General features: G+C 42.2%; 1 protein-coding gene across 6 annotated transcripts in view; it reads left to right on the forward strand.

The window, feature by feature from the left end:
- The window catches only part of AKT3 (AKT serine/threonine kinase 3), a 302,525-nt gene that overhangs the window by 125,315 nt on the left and 155,649 nt on the right, over positions 1-21,561 (forward strand). For 5 of the 6 annotated variants that reach the window (XM_045982270.1, XM_045982267.1, XM_045982269.1 and 2 more), the window contains one exon: positions 6,135-6,260. In XM_045982270.1, coding sequence (XP_045838226.1) covers positions 6,135-6,260 — 126 coding nt within the window. Of the gene's footprint in view, positions 1-6,134; positions 6,261-21,561 lie in introns of those variants that run through there. The other variant, XM_045982271.1, reaches the window with a different exon arrangement.

A 21,561-nucleotide genomic window follows, 5' to 3' on the forward strand; every position in this document is an offset into this window, starting at 1 on the left:
ATGACAAAGGCGAATAATAATATATCTTACTGGGGATTGTGATTAGACACTAATGTAAAATACAAGGAACACTTATTCTCAGGAAAGCTGAGCTTAGGGTTGTTTTGGCTTTACGATGAGACGGTGGTGCCTCCTTCCCGACGTGCTCTCGCCCCTTCCTCCCGGAGTGATTAGCTTGGGAAGCCTGTGTGACGGCACGTGTGAGGGGTTGTTAGTAATTTCAGAAGCTGCGTCTCCTGTATCTCCTAGAGAAATCAGAATTTCAGTTTGTTCGCAGTACAGCTGTTGGTAACCAGCATCATTCATTTTCCTCGAATTTTATCCTAGGGAAGTAGCTTATTTTAAAAATGACGCTTAAGCATTTTGTCTAATTAAATTCTATATGATCAATGTGTAGGATTTGTGAAAAACAGTGCTATGCTTGTACAGACTTCTTTTCAATTGGATTCTATCTATATCTATTTTAATAACATCTTGGTTTTTCTGCCTAAATGTGCCCGTGCCAGTGGAGGCGAGGCCTCAGTAGATGAGGGAGTCTTTCTGTGCGTTCTCAGCCTGTACGTACTTGACTGCGCAGCTCATCGTCTACTTCTCGCGAAGTCAGAGTTGGTACCAGGTTCTAGAACACAACTTTGCCGTACAAATGCATGAATGCATGAATCAAATATTCAGCATAATTCACTTATGGGGGTACAAGCTGAATCATTTCTAAGGGTCTTTTCTCCACTTGTATGTCTGAGCAAATCTAGGCACGTCCTGGTTATTCTAGATGTGTAAGACCATTGGAATGTTTTCACTAATCTGCTCTCGGTCCTTAGACATACATTTGCATTTTTCAAAGTTGAAGTCGTCAAAATGTGCCGAGGCAGGAGCTGGAAGTGTGATTCTCAGTGAAGTATCCGTGAAATATTCTGCAGCTGGGGAGGATTATCGAATACAAATGTAATTTGAAATTGGGTGAACGGTAGGAAATGAGCACTGTGGACTTCCAGGGATAACCCTGAGTTGAATGCTTATTACTGATAATGATGATCCACTAGAATATGCCGTCAAAATATTTAGGTGCAAAGTGAGGATGAATTTAAACTTGTACCATCTCCCATCTAAGGTTGTTATTAAAGATTAAGCCTGAGATCCTAAATATTATTTGTACTCAGCTGGGGAAATCAAGAATGTTCTCTGTGGCCAACACCCACTCAAAAACACTGAGGTTTTTTATTTACTTGTTTGAAGAGCTTACAGGAAATAAATTATTAAGTAAAGTAAGAAAGTTGGCAAAAGTCCAGAATCTGAAGTCATTAAAACCAAGTAAAACTGTGACCTCCAGTAAACAGCCTCTTGTAACCCCACATTTGACAAATAGGATTCTGTCCTGTTGATAAGAGTGAGATGGATTTTTTTCCTTTGTGTTCGTAAGATATTAGCTATGTGTCTCTATACCACTGATGCCAAGAACTTAGTCAATAAGGTTTTGTTTTGTTTTTGGTTCTGTAAACAAGCCCTCGGTTAGAGTGCTAGGAAACCGCATGAAGTTTTCTAGGGCCGTCGTAACCAGTTCCAGCAAATTGGGTGGTTCACAACAAAAGACAGTGACAGAGTCTCTCGGGATTCTGGACACCAGCAGTAAGAGCCAGGGTCAGTCTCCCTCTGGAGGCGTCGGAGGAGAATCGGTTCCTTGCCTTTCCAGCTCCTGGTGTCTGCAGGTGTTGGGCGGCCGGTGGTGCTGCCCTGGTCCCGTGGCCACCTCCTCTCAGTGTGTCCAAGCTCCCTTCCCCCACGCATTTGGGGGTGTTTGTGATTGGATTTGACTCACCCAGATCATCCAGGATAAGCCCCTCTTGTCAAAATCCTTCATTTCATCACCCCTTTGGCCATCTTAGGTTCTCCAGGTCCCAGGGATTGGGGTGGGTACAAAATCTTTTGATGGGGTCACCCTTCAGGTCACTAGAGAAGCCAAAATATCGGGCTCCCTGTTGGGAGGCTGCAAGCCTGCAGCCAAGGAGCGTGAGCCAGAATTGACGGCACCCTTCATGAAGACAGACAGAAAGTGGGGAAGAGATTGCGCTGGAAACCCCGTCCACGTGTGGCTGGGGCCCTCGCTGCAGGCTGATTCTGATACACGTAGAAATGTGGCAGCAGTGCCCCACAAATGCAGCTGCTGTTTTAAACAAGACTTTCGCCCCGTTACGACAAACCACTTCTTAAATTAGTTGAAACCTATGGGCTATAAATACCAAAGTATGGTACAGCTTGGTTTTAATACAGCTTGTGTAAATTTAGGTGTAAATGCTATGTTTAAAATACAGGATGCGATTGACTTTTAGCAGTCTCTCTCAAAAAGATGGGTGACAGAGAGGGCACCTTTGTTCCGAGCACTTAGCCCCATAAAAGCAAGGACTTTTTGGCCATATTTTTGGAACGGCCTGAGAACATGTTCCTCATCTAGATGCTCCCTGCCCCAGCTACTGAGTCCGTGAGGAGACTGTTCGGGTCCTTTGTCATGACCAGCTGGACAAGGTCCCCGAGGCGGCAGGAACAATTGTGCTTTGCCATCAGTGTGCCCGGAGGCCTGCCGTGGTATCCTGGAAAGCTGTGATTTCTTCCACTCTTTGGAGCTAGGAATCATCTTCTTTTGCTCTGGGCCTAGTAAGTGGCAGTAAAGCTTGCTTTTTTGCTTTATTCCCTACCTTGTGAATCTGTGTCCTCGGGAAGGCCCGGTTCTTTGGCAGAAAAAGAATCCCTTCTCAGTTCCACTTTTGGAACTAGAAAATAAACATATAATTAGGCCAGCACATTATGCTATTATATGAGCTTGACTTGAGAATGTTCCTGGGAACCTATAAAAAAAAGGATCTGCTTTCAGGAAGTATTCTGAAGCCCCCTCTGAATTTTAGGAGGTGCCTGAAACCTGGTGTCGTACTGGAATAGGAAGTCCAAGAGTTCGAGTTCTTGTGTTTTTCATTTTTTCGTCCAGTACTGTGTCTCTGGGACCCAGAGCAAATAAATAGGTAGATGTGCTCTGAACTTCTTCTTGGGAAGTCCACTCATATTATAAACAATAAAAAATCGAGAGTCTTAAAGTCGGGGATCCACAGTTAGCTTTCTGTGACAGTACGATTGTTGACTGATTTAACTGAGTCACCTCAAAATTATTAATCAAAATTTGTAAGAAATAGTAATTTTTATTTCACCAACAATGTAGATTTTGACTTTTCAGTTTTCTTCCTGATTGCAAATGATTCCTGCACTGTCTTGGTATAACGTATTATATGTCAGGGATACATAAAAATTTATTTTTAAAAGACCTTTTTGGCAACCAGAAGTCTTGCTATAGACCACATAAAATATTCTAAATTTCCTAAGATCTGTTTTACAAAAAAGATAAAAGATTTATGTGACGGTGTTTTGTGTCTTTCAGCTAAGCATGACAACATTAGTGGCTGACAGGAAATTATTCTTAGAAATGAAAATTTGATGTTTATTTCTTTTAATTTCATATTTCTTGAATACATGTTTTCAGTACTTTCATAAAATGAGAACAGCACTATCCTATTTTCTTCTTTTAAATTTTTTAGATGAACTTTATTCTTTTATCTTTTGTATACTTATTAAACTAGTACTTATGTTTTTGCTCGATAGACTTGGAGCATCTTATACGGGTATGAATCGTCTATTGTTTACAGCAGCGTTTGGAATCTAAACACGATATTACTAGTTAGAGATTTGATATCTAATGATTTTAAATTTTATATAGCAGTCCATAAGTGAAAATGGAAAAATAAAATAAGTACAATCAACAAAGGAACCTGCTTCATCTTGGAGATGGGAACTGTGAATTTAACATTGTGGTTTTACAAATTTGGTGTGTGCTTATTCATATTAAGACCATATATTGTCAGTAAAGTGAAGTGAGGAGGGGAGTCAGGTTTCCTTTTTCTTTCCCTGTTAAGTGCCTCTTCTGTGCTGGGATGATATGCATCGCCTTCGGTCACTTGGTAGATGACTACTCAGCATCTACCCAGTGGTAAGCACTGGGGTGGGCCCTTGGAGTGCATCACCGCAAGGAAAAAGAAATGACAGAACTTAGGACCAATGGGGAAAATCAAGTTTTGAAACAAAAATTAGAACCTATCTGCCATTTTGAGCTTCGTGGCTTCCCAGTGCTTACTTTTCTGATGATACTTGACCAACGAAACGTGTCAAGACTTGGAAGATCAGTATGACTCAGTGGAGCGGTGTTTCCTAAATCACCCTTGTGTGATGTTGTACAATCATGCACAGTGGCTAAATGATTCATTCAGTGTGTAATAGAGACCAGCGGCTTTTCACCTAACAGCAGGTTCCTTGACATGCTTTCAAAGTCCACAGTGCAGTTAACCTTTCAGAAACGGCAAAGAAAGAGAGTCGTAACTGTCTGAATAGCCCTGCCCTCTCCGGCTGCGTACCCGTTGAGCCAGCTCTCTTTCCTGTATTTTAAACCAAAACACCCTACCACGGTTGACTGAATACAGAAGCAGGTATGAGAACCTGGCTATCTTTTGTGAAGCCAAACATCAAAGAGACTTTTTTAAACGGAAAGAAGTTGTGCTCTCTTGCTGATTTTTTGTTTGTTTTAGAAAATATTATTTTCATAAAAATATGTTAGTTATGTTACATATAATGAGTTTATTGTTATTTTTAAAAGAAGTAATAAAGGCATTTAAGTTTTCTTTTCAGTTCCTAAGGCAGTAAACATAGATGTAATCTACCTAAATAGATTGTTGGAGTTGTCGGTGGTGGCTAAGCGTGTGAAGAGGTGGGAGGTAAGGAGTTTGAGAATGGCTGATCCAGAGGTGCACCCCACATCTGCAATGTATGTTGGGGTGAGATTATGATACGGAGGAGCTTATGTTTTATGTTAAGAGACTTGAATGGGAAGGAGTCAATATTTTTGAGCAGAAACGCGCTGGAGATCAAAAGTGGTACACACAGAGGGTTAATCTGGAGGGGATAGATGCGTGAGGATGGCACGGGGGGAGAGCAGGACAGGGGGCATGAACAGCACAACAGCAGGCCAGGTGTGAGGGCCCCCTTTGGGTTGGGCTGAATGAGAGATTGTGAAGGCAGTGCTGGCCTAGCTGAAGGAGAGGGAACGGGCCCCATATTAGCTTGAGTTGGGTAACTGAGGTCCAGGGAAGAAGCTGACTTGTTGGAAAGTGGAACTGGGTTCAGTTTCCTGAGGGATTGCGATTTGGCATTTGAGATCGAAGAACCAGGTAGAAATATCCAGTAGAGAACTGACGATTACGAGACCAGAGAGCCTTCCATATCTTACGGTGTCACGGGGCACCTCTCTTTCTTAAAATTCAGATGAGTCCCTTCTTATGTACGCAACTTGTGATCTGGTTGCTAAAAACATCTGGTAGCTGGATGATGGCTCTTATCGAAATGTGATACGTACGCGTTTATTGGCTGTTAGGTAGGTGCTTGACCCTGTACCGTGTGTTCTTACAGTTATTACTGTTCGTGTGAGTGTCTGTCTGGTTTTTAAGCTCTGTTAACTCATGTTCTTTCATTTCCTTGACTTATTTACAGCATTGTACAGAAGATAATTTCCCTATTCAGAACAATAAAATGTTTTTTAAACAAGTTATGATCAAGATTTAACAATGAAAACAGGCTTTACCCCTTTTCTTCTTAAAAAATGACACAATTAGTCAGTAGTACATGGAAGATAAACATCTATTTCATGTTCCTCCTTATGATAAGTGTTTTTCATCGAAATTCCTTGATACTGTGTGTGGATGATTTACCAAGGCTTTTTAAAATGGTTGAAATATGCTCTAACAACCATCTGATAAAATGAAAAACTGAACAAAATGTGTACTCAGATGAATGATTCTCTGAAGAAATAATGGTGCAAATGAATTATCAAAGTGTGAAATCATTAAAAACAAAACATGTTTGAGTTTTTATTGAATCTTAATTGCAGGCTTATGTATTTTCTTTTGTAAGCTAAGTTAAAAGAAAATTGCCTAACTAAATTTTTGGAGGCCAGTGTTGTGGGACATATATTGTACCATAATTTATTTTTCACAAAAAAGCTGCTGTTCATTTTTTCCCCCAGCATTAACATGCATGCTTTCCTCATGTAGGAGAATATATAAAAAACTGGAGGCCAAGATATTTCCTTTTGAAGACAGATGGCTCATTCATAGGATATAAAGAGAAACCTCAAGATGTGGATTTACCTTATCCCCTCAACAACTTTTCAGTGGCAAGTAAGTTCCCTTATAATTGTTGATTCACCTTGTATTTATTTATATTTATGACGTCATGTGTCAGCTATCTTACGATATAGGAGCAGCCTATGAAAAAGTTTAGGTTTGTATTTAAGTTCAGGGACATTTTCAGCTTTGATACAATTTCAGTTCCTTAGCATAGCGATTATTGATGATATGTGGTCTTATATAAGACAATATGGTTGAATATAGAACTTAAATGTGATAAATACAATTCCCCAAATATGTACCTCAAGTTTTTCTTTATAAATGTAAACAGGAACCTTCGAACGCTGTTGCTAAGTGAACTTGGTTGTTAAGATTGTTGCAGGACCTGGTACATTTCTAACTGGTTTCCTGTCAGGATCTTAGCTCTTTTCAGTTGATCATAGGATGAGAAACAAGTGATTTACTTGAGAAATTGTTTTCTGGGGAGATTTTATGTTTGAAGTTCCATTTTTCTTCCTTACAAGTATCTAAGAAAAATGTTTGTAGTGAAACTTTATTTAGGAATTATATATTTTCTTGACCATAAGCCCAGAATAAACTGAAAGATGCTGCTGCTGGTGATTTTGGCAACAGTTACCCTTGCTGTGTGATGACCAGGCTCTCTGGGCTAGCTGTATTACTGATTACTCAACAGAAGTGTTGTTGGCTATTAATTCAGAAATAAAGCATTTGAAAAAGTTACATTAGGTTAAAATAAACTTGCATAAGAGCTGAAGTCTGTACCGTTGAGATAAAATCTTTAGCCAGACACCATTCTTAATTTTGATTTTGGTTGTATGTTGTTTTTTGTCAGTGACATCTGAAACAGATAGGAAGGTAAAGAGTGAAGCAAAAAAATAAAATGAAAAATATCATCAAAAAGCAGCAACAAAAAAATGCAAGATAAGAAAAGTCCTTGAATGTTATAAAAGTCATTTTAAAATTGGATAGAGCCCCAGCCTTTTTTATGGATAGCGTCTTTAAATTTTTTTTTTAAAGAGTAAGATAAAGCAATAAACCAAAGGGTTTGTGAAATCAGTTGAGTGGCAAGAACACTAACTTAAAAGACAAACAAACAAACCCAGACACCTCTCTGTTTCTGTAAATGGAATCTTATGTAGGGATTCATTTTTTAGGAGGTGAGAACACTGTTAATATGTATGTATTAGTTTAAGGAAGCCATGCCCCTCTCCCTCCACCCCATCCCCCAGAATACTCATAAGTTGTTTATGACTTTCTGTTAGTAGAAAATGATTTTTAAAACTCTGTTGTCAATTGAAATAATGTCTTGTATTTTGTATTGACTTAAGAGCACATTTTCATTCTAGAGATCTCGTGGGCGAGCATTTGCTTTCAAGTGATAGAAATTGGCTTTTAAAACACTAACAGCACATTATTTCTGACATAAAGCCACTGCAGTTTCTTAGTTTCTCTATTTTCCTAGCAAATGGTATTGGTTGTCTGAAATAATTTATAAAAGTACAGAACTCCTGTATCTGCTGATCAAAATGCAGCATTTTTTGACCTTACGAAATTTCACACCCCAGCACGTCTTAAAGACATACTGTATGTCACAGTCTGCCAACATCTGCTCCCGCACTTCCACTGGCAGAGGCTGGAAGAAACGCTGCACTCTTGGGGAGAGATCCTGCTCCGTGACTGACAGCCTAGCCACGAAATAAATATTAGTCGACATCTGTAATCTTTGCTTCTATCATCAAGTAGTTGTAGGTAATTGACTCAAACGAACAAGTGGAAGTTGTAGACCAGCTTCTTCATTTTCGGAAGTGTGTTAACACGGGTCTTACACCAGATCAGCTGTTTAAGATTGATGGTTCTTAAGACTTGACCTACGGTGGTCTTAAACTGACATGCAGAAATGACGAGTAGTGAATGGACGCTGGTTGAGAAAGACGTGCCAAGTTCAGCTTTGCCACAAGGCATGAGTGTGACCGTGGATGGGTCATTCTCTGAAGCACTCAGCATCATGGGAACACTCGGATGTAATGAACTTCAAGGCCCTTTTATCTCCTACGTGCTGTGGTTCTGGGAGGGGCAGTTCGAGCGGGCCCCTGAGAGTGAATGGGAGTTAAGCGGGGAGAAGGATATTCCAGGCTGAGGAGGACAAAGAATGTTTTCAGGAGACAGTAAGAGAAGGAAGAGTTGGAGCAAGGAAGGGTTACTTGGCCAGCAGTTCCCCCTCTGGCCCTAGCCTCCTTGAGTAAGTGAAAAAAAGAAATGATTTTACTGCGTATTTCTAAGGGATGTTGGGAAATGGTATATACATATAGTCCACTGAGAGTTACAAGAGTCCCCTATTTTTCCTTATAATTAAAAATGTTACTTCAAATTTAATGTATGTAGGTTTTACTGCAATTTGACAAAAATAGGCTTCTTTATCCATCTGAAAAAATGAAGTAGGAGAACCAGCAGGGACTTGGGATCCCTCTTTCCAGTCCTCACTGAATTTCACATTCCTTCCTTTCTGATCTAAAGTTCCCCAAAAGATGGTGTGTGCTCCTTTTGTCTGTAACCCCCTGCCGTCTCGCTTTCTCTCTCAGTCACTTGATCGAAACCAATCTCCGTAGTTCTCCAGTGACCACCTACCTGTTCAGACGAGCAGACACTTTTCAGTTGTTCTTTTCCTGGGTCAGCACCTTGGGCTGCGTTTCATACCATTGGTCCCCACCTCTCTCTTGGCATGACCTCTCCTGTTGGGTTCTGGGAGGTCTCTCTCTCCTGCTGTTCTTCCTTCGTCTGTTGGGTGGATTGCGTTATCTCCACGGGTTCTGGCCAAGGATGCTTCTCATTTTGTCCCCTTTCCCTGGTTCGGGGGAGGGTCACATGGACTTGGAAGGTTTCACACGAGACATGACTTCAGGGCACCAGGGTGCTGTATTCAGCCGGCTGCTGGACATCTCGCCCCGGGTGTTTCTGGGCCTCAACCTGTCCTAAGTGGAATTCAAGATCATCTCATCAGTTCTCTCTGTATTGGGTATGCCAGTTCTGTCTTGAGCAGAAGCCTGGACCCATTCCGTGCCCTCTCCCGCCCCGTCACCCTATTCCCATTTCATTGGTTTCTACTGATTTAGCTTCTCAGTTTTTGAACTTGTGTGCACCCCTTTCCTGTAATCACCCTGGAGCAAGCACTCACCGTCTCCATCAGAGATACGTAGCCCGACACACTGCCTCTAGGTTCTGCCGCGTGCACCACTACCTCTCGTGATTGTCACAGTGACCCTTGTCCATTTGGGTCCATTTGACTGTGCATTCGCCCGGATCTCCACTGCCTGCTGGAGGAAGTCCAGTTTCCTCTGTGTGTCCTGCGGGTGTCCCCTCAGTCTAACCTTTGCTTTCAACTCTTGCCTCTATGTCCTCTGCTGGCAGGCCGCACTTCCACTCTGAGACTTTGTTTATGCTGTTCCCTCTCACTGGACTGTTCTGCTGTCCTCCGTTTTTCCGGAGGGTTTGTTTGCCTCCTTTAAGAATTAATTCAGATTTAAATTCCCAGCCTCATTCCTTGCTACATCAGTCCTCCCTGCCCTTCACAAAGCTGTTCTCTTTTGTTGTTACCACATTGTTGTTCATGTGTTGTGTCTCATCTATCAATTTTGGGGTGAAAAGCCTACTGTTACTTACTTTATATCTCCTAGTGCCTGAGCATTAGGGCTTAATAACCATTTTTGAATGAATGTCTGAAAACATCTAGCCCTGATTTTTCCTGTTTTAGATGAGAAAAAGGAGGTTGTTAGAAATTTAGTGATTTGGTTAAGGTTGCTTTACTAGGTAGTGGTAGCCAGGTATCAAGGTTGGAATTCCAATTTCTCTCCTGTCATTTCCATTTTATTTCCCTCCCCCGCCCCCATTCTGGACTGTTTTCTCTGGATTAAAGATCTGATTTGGGTCAGAGTTCCAATACTTTAAATTGCTAGATATCTGTTGGCCTGCAGAACATAAACTCTCCAGGCCCTGTGAAATGTGGATAAAAATCTTTGACTTCATCCTCCTTTGGTGGATCAAATACGAATGTACATGAAGGTACTTTCTAAAGGGAGTGCCGAGGACATGTCAGTAAAGTAGTAATCGTTTTCCAGCAGAGTGAGTCTCTAATCAGAATTATGATCTGGCCAGGTGCTCACTATAGACTGAGAGGACCAGGACTCCTGGTCTACTCAGGAGTCAGTGGTCTCAAACATTTTGACAGTGACCCCCCAACTCCAAAGTAAAACAGTTCCTCAGCCAAGAACTTGAAGATCTGTCCGTATGTCTTGGGGCTCATTCTACTTTTGATCTACTTCCTTTTACTATCAGTTGGGGTAGGGGAGGCGCCGGCCAGCCTGGGTCCTGAGCAGCACTTCCTAGAATCTCACCTTTCCATGTTGCAAATTTTGGCCCACTCTGAGGATATCTCTTTCCTCTCTGATACCTTTCTGCAGTCCTTTTTCCAAAAAATAGGTCGGTCTACATTTCTTCAGCCAGCTTTTAAAAGCAAAATGAAATGTTTACGTACTAACCCATTTTTCTTCTTCTCTTTGTAAGAAAGTAAGGAAATTTGGGGATTTAAACCTACCAAAAAACCCATTTTTACCTCTGAATAAATATTGGACACAGATTTTTCAATATGTAGAAAAATCACTTGGTTTCTACTAATGCTTTCATTCATGCTCATGGGGATAGAGAAATTCTTGTGGCTTGATTCTTAGTCTTATATAAAGTATAATACAACCTAGAATAACAACCCTATAAATCTAGAATAACTCTACACTATATAAATGTAGAAGGATTACAAGAAAAAAAAAGGATTACAAGAGATCAGAATCGGTCTCTTTTAAGGGGTTTACTGACCATTAGAACCATAAAAGGAGCATTTGTCATTGACTCTGGAAGACGTACACAAAGAACACACAGCAGTGGAAGGAGAGATGATATCTGTTGCCAGAATGAATTTTATAGAAAATAAATGGCTGTAGAAGTTGAGGGAATATATAAAGGTGAGCTAGGGTGACTAGGGGAGTTTAACAGGAGCGCCGAAGGATGGGTGGTATTTAAGATTTTGGAAGAAGGTGGACATTCACAGTAAGGTTAACATAAGCAAGCGTATGAAGTCTGGAATTAGTGACTAGCTTATTTTGTGAATAGAATAGACTATATCCTAGGAAGCTAGAGAATTTATGTTGGAGAAAAAACAAGATTAGATACATTGTGATCAGATTGTAAAAGGTCTTGAATACCAGTCTGATGTTTTTAGTGGAAACCAGTTGGAAACCATTGGAGGCTCTTAAGCATGAGGTGTCCAAATTAGTATTTGATAAAAACAAAAAAGGAACCTACCTGCTTATAACAGAAGGGATATATCGGCAGGCAAAATGTTCCTTTCCCTCCATGAGTCTGCTGGTCAGCAAAGTATTGTCTTGTTTTCCTTCTGTGCAGTGTCAGTCCCTACTACCACCTTGGTTCAGTTCTTCATCAGTTCCTGCCTGGGCTATTTTGACAGTCAGGAGACTAACTCATCTCTTGCCTCCACATATTCTCCTCTCCGGAGTATTTGAAAGCAATGCATAGGATAGATTCGTCTTCCAAAGAAAAGTTCTTTTGCAGGTATCATCTCCTTACTCAGAAAAATCCCAGATTTCTCCCTTTTTCACAATAGGAAGATGAATTGCTACTTTTTAATTTAATTTTTTTTTTTTAAGATTTGAGAGAGAGAGAGAGAGAGAGTGCACATGTGAGCAGAGGGAGAGAAAGAGGATCTTAAGCAGACTCCTCGCTGAGCATGGAGTCCTACTTGAGGCTCAATCCTATGACCCTGAGATCCTGTTCTGAGCCGGAATCTAGAGTCGGAGTCTTAACTGACTGAGTCACCCAGATGCCACTATATTTTTTACTATTATTAATTACCAGCAATTAAACACTTGCCCAAATCATAACTGTGTTTCTATTCTATATATTTTCAGTATTCCTTGTTTCTTCTCTTACTCTGTAATGTTCCATACCTTTTCTTTTTGACATACATTGCTACATTCTGTCAGGTTGAGTTACATATGAAGTTCTTAACCTCGTTTTTGTTTTCAGTGATTTCTAAACAATTTTATGTACTTGACTGCTGGAAGATGTGGTGCTCTCCCCACCCCACCCCCAAAATGGGATCAAATTTTTAGGCAAACAGAAAGTTATGTCTGGTAATAGCAGCATCTCATTGTATGGAATTGATGCCTTACGTACTTAAAAATTGATCATACAGTGAATTAGTGTAACTGCAGTCAGATTTTCCTCCTATCTTTCATTTTTATGGATGGTACTGTATTCATTTATTTGCAAATTTTAACCCATAAACCAAATTTAGAGTGGGGAATGGAGAAAAAACCTTTTTAAAAATCACTTTAAGGGGAGATCGTTTTTAGACAATTACGAAGAATAAGAATGCCATAACTAGTCACATATTTTCTTCCTCTCATTCAAACCACACCTAATACCACAAGGAAAAAAATTTCCATAGACTTTCTCTTCTTCCCTCCCCTTTTTTTGGTATTATACAGCAAGTCTGCAAAAACACCAAACCTCCCGTAGAATGCTGTTTTTCATGGATCGGGCTGTGGAGTCCAGGGTTTCAAATCCAGCTCCCAGGTGTGAGAGCGACCCTCTGCATCTCTGAAAGATTTCATCAGTTCTGTGTCCTTTAGAAACATAAATTATATGTGTTTCATGTGAGTTTCCTATTAGATAATCTCACTGCTGTAGTACTTCCTTCATTAGAACATTGTCAGTGACCTGGTCAGACATCTGTTAGAGCCCCTGGCTTCCCTGGCAGCTTCCCTGAGCTCTCTGTCACCCCCTTCCCTGACTGACAGGAAGCTAGTCTATGGTTGGGGCTTTACCTTCGAAGCCTCATTTGTCAGAATATAAATTAGTGGCAGGGGCGGGGAGCTTGAGTGATAAATTTCTAGAGCACAATGACTGTGTATACTCATTTAAAACATTCCCTGTAAGTTTAGCTTTGAGAGCTATATGCCAGAAGTTCGTCTGACTTGGAGTCAAAAGACCTGAGTTTGAGTCTTGGTTCTGCTCCTTTACTAGTGTGTGACCCTGGGCAAATCACGTAACTTCTCTGAACTTCATTTTTGTCATCTTTGAACATGAAGGCTAATAATGCCTACTTCTTGGGATTATGGTGAGGATTAACTGAGATGCTGTTAAACAAAATTAATGAGATGCTGTATGTGAGCACACTCTGTCAATTGTGAAACGCTGTGCAAATAAAACTATTTATGGAGGTTGGAAGATGCTCAGTAATTTTGCTCTGTTGAATTAAATGGCAGCCATTCTCTCTCCGGCTAAATTCCACTGGAATGGGAAGGAAGCTTCCTTGGTTGGGTTTTCTTTAAAGATCATTAGAAGTCTGAGGTAGAAGCTGTTTGCAGCCCTCTCTAGCAGTTGAGGATAGCCGCTATTGCTTGGCTGGGGGAGAAAAAAACCCAGTTTCATTTAACGTCAACGACTTTAATCTGTAAAGCCTAGCTCTTGTGACTAAGCCACATGAGCTGGACCCCAAGCCATGCCTGTGGCTGCCCCTGGCCGAGGAAGGAAGGATCACTGCGGCTGTGGGGGCAGCTCCGTTGCTCTGGCCTCTGAGGAGATGGGTGCAGACCGGATTCTTCAAACCTTCAGGCTGTGGGAAGTCAAAGCTTCCACAGGGAGATGGTCCCTGTGACTGTTTTTACTGCTTATTATAGTCAGGAGTCGTTTTTGCTTTTTTTTTTTAAAGATTTTATTTATTTATTTGACAGAGAGAGATCACAAGTAGGCAGAGAGGCAGGCAGAGAGAGAGAGAGAGAGGGAAGCAGGCTCCCTGCTGAGCAGAGAGCCCGATGCGGGACTCGATCACAGAACCCTGAGATCATGACCTGAGCCGAAGACAGCGGCTTAACCCACTGAGCCACCCAGGCGCCCTCGTTTTTGCTTTTTAATAAAAGTAATAAAATCCTCCAACATCTTCTTGACGGTCCTGAGAGGACCTCTTGGTTACCACCCATTGGGGGAAATTTTTAAATTAATTTGGGTCTTCCTTTAGAGGAAGACTTTTTGGTAAGATGGGGGATGCCGTAGGGCTTGTTCCTAGAGGAAGGCAGGCAAGCGGTGATCAGTTCCAGTAGCTTACGTTAAAAGATGTGAGGAGAAAACAGGGACCCTGGCAGAGCCAGCCTTCCTCCCTTCCCCCTCCTCCTCCCCACCTTCCCTCCGTTCCACCCTTTTCTGTTCCCCTCCCTCCCTCTCTCTCTAAACTTGTCCTAAAGTCAACAATTAACTCCCATTTATCCAAAGATACCTACATAAAAGAACACCCTAATGTAATTACTTTCACTGACTTGTTCTTGAACAAGTCTGACTCCTTCCTTGACTCTCTTTCCTAGACAGCAGCCTCCAACCCACAGCCTCACACGCTGAACTGTTTTTGAAATTTCCTACCTTGGGTGCATAGGATTTCAAGTAACACAAAAAAACACGGGAGTTATCCCAATGAATATTTAAACCTATTTTTAGGAAACCTAAGTTCTAATAGATACTTAGAAAGTTTTTATTGAGGGTCTGTTGTGTTCTCAACATTGTACCAGGTTCTGAGGGAAAAAAGAATAAGGAAGGAAACCAACCTTCCTCGGAGTGCTGCTGTGTGCCAGGCCCTTTCACACATGTTCTCTCATTTAATCCTCACAGCGCTCTGAGGTGAGTATCACGTTCTCTGCTTCAGAGACTGAGGGAGGTTGTGTGACTTGGTTGAGGTTGCTTATCCGGCAAATGGCAGGGCCAGGGTTGTAGCCCGGGTCTCACAGAGTGCTAACCCCAGAGCCGGTGTTCACTCCCCAATCCACAGGTCTGGGTTAGCTCCGAGCTTCAGAGAGTTTATCACACAGGAGCAAAAGTCTGCTCCAAGCTCTCGGAATTGGTATTTTGAGCTCTCTCGTGGTTCAGTCCTGAAGTAAGTTTTACAATGAACACACCGAGAAGAGCTTGGGAAAGGGAGGGTCACCAAGAAGACCTTCTTGGAAATTGAGATTGTTTAGAGAAATAGTAAGATTTCGGAAGAGGAAGTACATTCCAGGTAACAGGAATAGCATTAATTTGAAATGTTATTTCTCAGAAACTTCAGCTGAGTCTCTTATTGTTGATTTAACTGAGTATGAAATCCTCAGATATGAATGAAAGCTCCAGATGGTATGTTATTTTTTTATCCCTGTATAGAGTGAAAAATATCAAAGGAGGAGGAAGGATAAATGATAGGAGGAAATATGGCACTTGAATCTGTAGCAGAATGCCGGGATCGTGCCAGACACTGTGTCTTCTCAGGGTCAGAGGCAGGCACTAGCCCCCCGTCAGCTTACCTGGCCTTGCGTGAGCCCCTCTTGTGGTAACATTGCTGCTCATTGTCTTTCTACCAGAGTCGCAAAGAATTTTACTGTTGCAAAGAAATACTCCATTTTAAAATCCCATCCTGATGGCAGTGTTTTTTCTTCAGCTAGAAAGGTTTTAAACGAGAGCTTTTAAAAAAGGGTACTTTTTATCTGTTTATTGAAAAAACACAAAACCCTGACTTCTCCTGTAAAGGAGAGGTGAGAGGTAAAGTGGTGCAGAGGGGAGGAGAGACGGTTGCAGTGGCAGGGGGGAGGCTCTCCGCCTGCACACTGCGTGCCAGAAGCAGCTGTGGGCTTTATCCACACGCTGGTGCGCGCCTTTCCCATGGAGTTAATCATTGATGGGTGCATCTAGCTCAGCCTTTCAGGTTAAGATTTCCTGAGCCTGCACCAGCTCACAACACCCGCCAGCCAGCCTGGGGTGCTAGGGATCCGCGCACTGCTGTTTTTCCTTATTACCGATGCCTGCGTTTTCCTCCGTGACACCCTTCCATCTCTGAAGGGTAAAAATCATTCTCCCTGCTCACCGCTCTGACTGCACTCACTGACGACCTGATTGCCTTTATCGATCATTTTTGGTTAAGTTGAATGTGGCTGTCTACCTGATTTCTATGTTTAATATTTATGTTTTAGCTTAATTTTTTATTTTCTAGAAGGAGCTGCTTATGTATAATTAGCTTTTTAAAATTGTTGAGTAAAAACTGATGATATGCCCATTGTATTTGGTGCTTTATGCCATTTTATAATTACCACAAACGAAATTAAGAGAGACTTAAGGAAGTAAGGAAAGAGAATTGACAGATTTTAAGAGCCTGCTGTGTACGTGGTGCTTTATTTATGTGATCACGTTTTGTCGTCACAAGAAGAGATGAAATAAAAACACCTAAAAAACCTCAACAAACGAGATGATGAAACCAAGACCTAGGGCGATGAAGAGACTTGCCCAGAACCCGGAGCAGACACGGGCGGAGCTGCGATCTGGGCGCTGGTCCTGGCGACACCGGGCCGGACTGCGTCACCGCTGTCTTCGGGGGTGTCTAGTCAGCGCCCCCGAAACTCCGTGCTCTGCCCAGGATCGCCCGCGCTCGGTTACTCCAGGCGCTCCGTGCTGTCCAGGGGTGGTTTCAAGTCACAGCAGTTCCCTCTTCTGCCGTGGCGAGGGGAGAGGCTCGCAGGGGAGGCGAGGTGGCCGGTCACCTGATAGGAGCTGATCATGGAACTCGGGTCGGTCCCGCAGCCCCCCCCCCACCCCCTTGGGGCCCCCGAGTTCCGGCCGGTGGTGCCGGGGACCTGCGAGCCCCTCAGCGGCTCTCGGTGGCGCCCAATGTTCCCCGGGACAGTCCCCTCAGAAGTGACCGGACTAGTCATTACCTCTTGCGGTGCACCTGTGCGCCCTGCCCGCCTCCTGTGTTCGGGCTGCGGAGCGGTAGCGCGGGACCTGGGCTCGGGGGGGTTTGCCAGGGTCACGCATCCGTGAGGCCCCCATAGAGCGGGAGGCCGACCCCCCGCGGCTGCCAGGTGTCAAGGCCGGGTTTCTCCGCCCGCGGCCCCGCAGAAGTGGGGGCCCCGCCGTGGGGGCGTCATTCCTAGCGTGGGCCCTCGGGAAGGCGGGGGTCTCCGCGCGACTAGACGAGGTTCGGGTGGGTATCGGGATCCCGTCTTGCGATTGTCAACTGGTGGTGAAGCCGAGCTCCAGGGCGTTCGGCTCCGCTCCTTAAGGAAGCCGAAGTGCGAGGAGGTCGAGGACCACGGGTGCGGGAGGCACGGCAGCCTTGCCCTTGTCGCTGCGTCAGAGGTCAGAGGAGAAGCCCTGATTTTCAGAGGCAGAATCATCTGGTCGTTTAGTATGACTCATGCGATCTTGCATTCTCAACAAATTGGACTTGAAGGACACGTGTTTTGTTGACCTCTGGGCAGTTCTGTGCTAAATCACTGCCTTTCTGGGTTTTTTTCCCCCTGCCCTATCTTTATGTTAATTTAAACTCATTTATTTATTTATTTGAGCAACGTTAAATGAGGCTCAGGGCCAGGGGCCAGGGTGCGGGGAAGGACCTGGAAGCCTTGGAATTTAGGACCGCTGTGGAGGCGTTCTTTTGGGTTGGAAATAATACACAATCGAGCAGATGCTAATGGAAAAATGAAATGCAGGGAGAGAGAAAAGAGGCGCTAGGGTGGCTGTGTGAGAGTTTCATGGAGGAGAGGACATTGCCCCTTTATTACAATAATGTTTCTGCCCTATAATAAGGTCTTTCATTGCTGGTTCAGCTTTTTTCATTCACTTGTTTTGTGCTCTGCTTCCTGTTACTAATTGTCAGCACAATAGTCTTCCAACTATGAAGTCTCAGTGTCCTTTTGGACCAATTTGTCATTGTCTTTCTCCCTCACCCCCAACCCATGCTCTCAGAATCTATTACTATGGTTGCATTTTTAGACATTTTTTATGTTTTAAAATGGCAATGCTTTTGAAACATGCCAGAATAGTTTATGATAATTGAATCATCCAACCAGCAACAGTTATTGCTTCCAAAGCTCACTGATGAAATTTAAAGTTTCTGTCTCTATAGGATATTCTTATAGAGTAATTGAAATTTAACACGCAGTGCTCTCTTTGAAGCGTTATTTTGTGCTATGAAATGGTGTCCTCACCCTGCTACACCTGGTGTCCTTTGGGCTTCACCATTGTCCTGTGGACATAGAGCATTTTGTTAAACCGTTATTATTGACGGAATTCACAGATTCTTTGCAGTTTCTCTGCTCGTAGGAACTTACGTTTTTCTAATTTTCCCACCAGTGGCTCTTGATTCTTACAGATAGATTATTTTAAGAAATCCGCAGGGTTGGCTTAGATTGACAAGCCCGAATAAATCCTGACATCAAACTCCGGGCAGGCGTTACATGTTAATTCCTGCTCGGTTTTTAACATTTTGGCCAATAAATATTCCAAATGTGCTCTCAGTGTGGTACCAGTAATTTAATACTGACAGGGACATTTTTCAAGTGTAATTTCTATAAAGAAATTCTGAAACAGGGTTAGTTCTTGACGAGTTGATCTACCACCTCGAGGGTCCCCCTGTCGTAGATCATGTGATCAAAGTGGGTTGGTGCTTGTCAGTGTAATTTTCTCACGGTCGATGGCAGTTACTCTGAGGGCATACACTAACCAGGAAGTTTTGGTCAGTTTTCTTTGAGGAAAAATGATGCCGGTACTCTCTGTATGTCACCTGTTTCTGGCAATTTGATTGCAGAAAACCAGTGAGTATAGTGTACAAAGCTTGTTATTAAGAAATAAAACCTCACTTCCTCTCTTGTAAGTAGCTAACAGTCCTAAAACAGTGTGTGACCTACTCCAACGAGCCAAGGGTTTAGAACTAGAAAATATGGATTCGATACTCCTGTTTTACAGTTGTCGTGACTCGATGGTTTTGAACAAGCAACTTTAAAACCAGACGGACTTCATTTTCTTATTTGTGGAATGGAAATGATGAAGATATTCTGAAACGTTATTGGGAGAATTAAGTGAGAAAATAATGCATGTAAAATCTTGATGTTGTAGTGAAGCAGCTGATAATAGGCCACAATAATGACTTAGTACTTAATCCTTTAAAAAGAATAAAATTTGGAGAAATTTGTAGTGGAAAGGGACGTGTCCTGGCTGACCTGAAGTGGGAAGACAGTGAAGATGAGATTTTTTTTTCCCTTAAATTTCGCTGGAGACAAATGAACTGATTCTTCCAAAGTTTGCTCTTCATTTGCCCTGCGAGGCGCCCACCACTTACACCCGAGTTTGAAACGAAGTGGTTTTGTGTTACAGTAAGACCCAGAGGCCGAGATCTTTATGGTAGCGATTGAAACCTTTTAAAGTCAGGATAACTTAATTTGGAGTCAGAATTCCTGAATGGAAACAGAGAGATACTCTGTCTTCTCCTTGAATTTACAAGAAGTGAGAGGGTTTTCCAGATAGGTCAGATGTAATAATGACTCTTTAGTTATCTCTTTATGTGTTTTTAATGAAGTCAGTAGGATTGTTGGTTTATAATCTTCCAAAATTCATTGTTGTTGTTGTTTTGGACAGTCCTGTGCTTTACTCTGAATAGATAGGCCTACCTTTTCATTTTTCTCCAAGGGAAAAGTCCTTTTTAACTAACTATTCTATAATCTAAATCGAATCCTTCCTACTTAGGAAGAAAGCTGTCTCTTACATGTTAGAGCTATAGCTGTACAATCAAGGATTTGATTAGGCTTAAAATACTTTTTTTCAAATGAAGTTATCAGGACTTGTTTATACATACATGTAAAGTAAACTGTACATTAGATTTTGAAGAAATAAGTAAGATTGGGTCAGGGGAGGGATCATAAAGTAAATTTGTGTTTCTAAAGGCATGTGAACTTGAAAATATTAAGATTCTTTTACAAGAAAAAGAGGATTAGTTGTGATAAACTCTGTTGCATCGGAAATGTTTTCTGAAGTTTTGTGTGTTTGTTTGAATTCTGGCCGTGATGAATAAAACAGAACAGTTAGAAGTCCCCTTCCCCCCGAAGCTTACCGTCTAGCTAAGGAGATGTGGACAGCTGTGTGATCAGGTACCAGCATGTGGAATAAAGATGTTAAGTGCACTAGATCTTCGGGAGTAGAGAGTAAGGACTGGATCCTGAGAGATTTTCAGGGACCAAAATCAAGGTAGAAGGGAAGGAGAGTGTTTCAGTTGAGGGAAGCGGTGTGAATTAAATCCTGAAGTTAAGAATACTCAGGGAGATTTTTTAAAAATCAAACAAGCAAAAGCAGAAGCAGACCCATAAATACAGAGCACAAACTGATGGTTGCCAGAGGGGAGGTTGGGGGAAGTGGACAAAATGGGAGAAGGGGAGTGGGAGGTAGGTACTGGCTTCTAAGTCACAGACTGAAAGGTGCAGTATTGGGAATCTAGTCAATGGTATTGTAACAGTGTCGTATGTGACGGTAGCCATGCTTGCGGGGAGCCCAGCATAACGTACAGGCCTGTTGAATCACTGTCTTGTACCCTGAAAAAAAAAAAAGAAGAATCAAGGAATGTTTAAGGGGCAGTGAAGTAGGTAGGTTGGTAGAAGGATAGAAAGAGAGAGAGAGAGAATGAATCAGGAGAAAGTACACAAACTGTTGTTTTAAACTCTACACGTGATTCCATACAGGATTTGTCTCTCTTTCTCTCTCGTTTATTCACTTAGTGTAATGCCCTCAAATGTCATCCATGTTCATCCATGAAATCATGGGTGGCTTTTTGTTGTTTTTTTTAACATACCACATTTTCATCATCCATTCCTGAATCATGGGGAAGTTGGGTTGTTTCCACAAGTTGGCTGCTGTAAATCATGCTGTAATGAACAGATGTAAATTTTTTGGATACATAACCAGGAATGGGATTGCCGGTTCATATGGTAGTTCGATTTTTAATTTTTTTAGGACCCATCATATAGTTGTCTGTAATAGCTGTACCAGTTTCTCTTCCCAACAATAGTGTATAAAAGTTCACTTTCTCCACAACCTCAGCAACATTTATTTCTTGTCTTTTTGATTCTAGGCATGCTGGCAGGTGTGAGGTGGTATCTCATTGTAGTTTTGGTTTGCATTCCCCTGATGATGAGTGATGTTGAGCATCTTCTCATGTCTCTGTTGGCCATCTGGATGTCTTCTTCGGAAAAATATTTATTCACCTCTTTTGCCCATTTTAAAAAATCAGATTATTTGTTTTCATAGTGTTGTGTAAGGTCTTTATATATTCTGGATACATCATTTGCAAATATCTCCTCCCGTTCAGTAGGTTGCCTTTTTGTTTTGTGGATGATTTGCTGTGCTGTGCAGAAGCTTTTAATTTTGGTCTAGTCCCAGTAGGTTAATTTTGCTTTTGTTTCCCTTGCCTCAGGAGACCTATCTA

The sequence above is a fragment of the Meles meles genome, chromosome 17, assembly GCF_922984935.1.
Source record: "Meles meles chromosome 17, mMelMel3.1 paternal haplotype, whole genome shotgun sequence".
NCBI lineage: Eukaryota > Metazoa > Chordata > Mammalia > Carnivora > Mustelidae > Meles > Meles meles.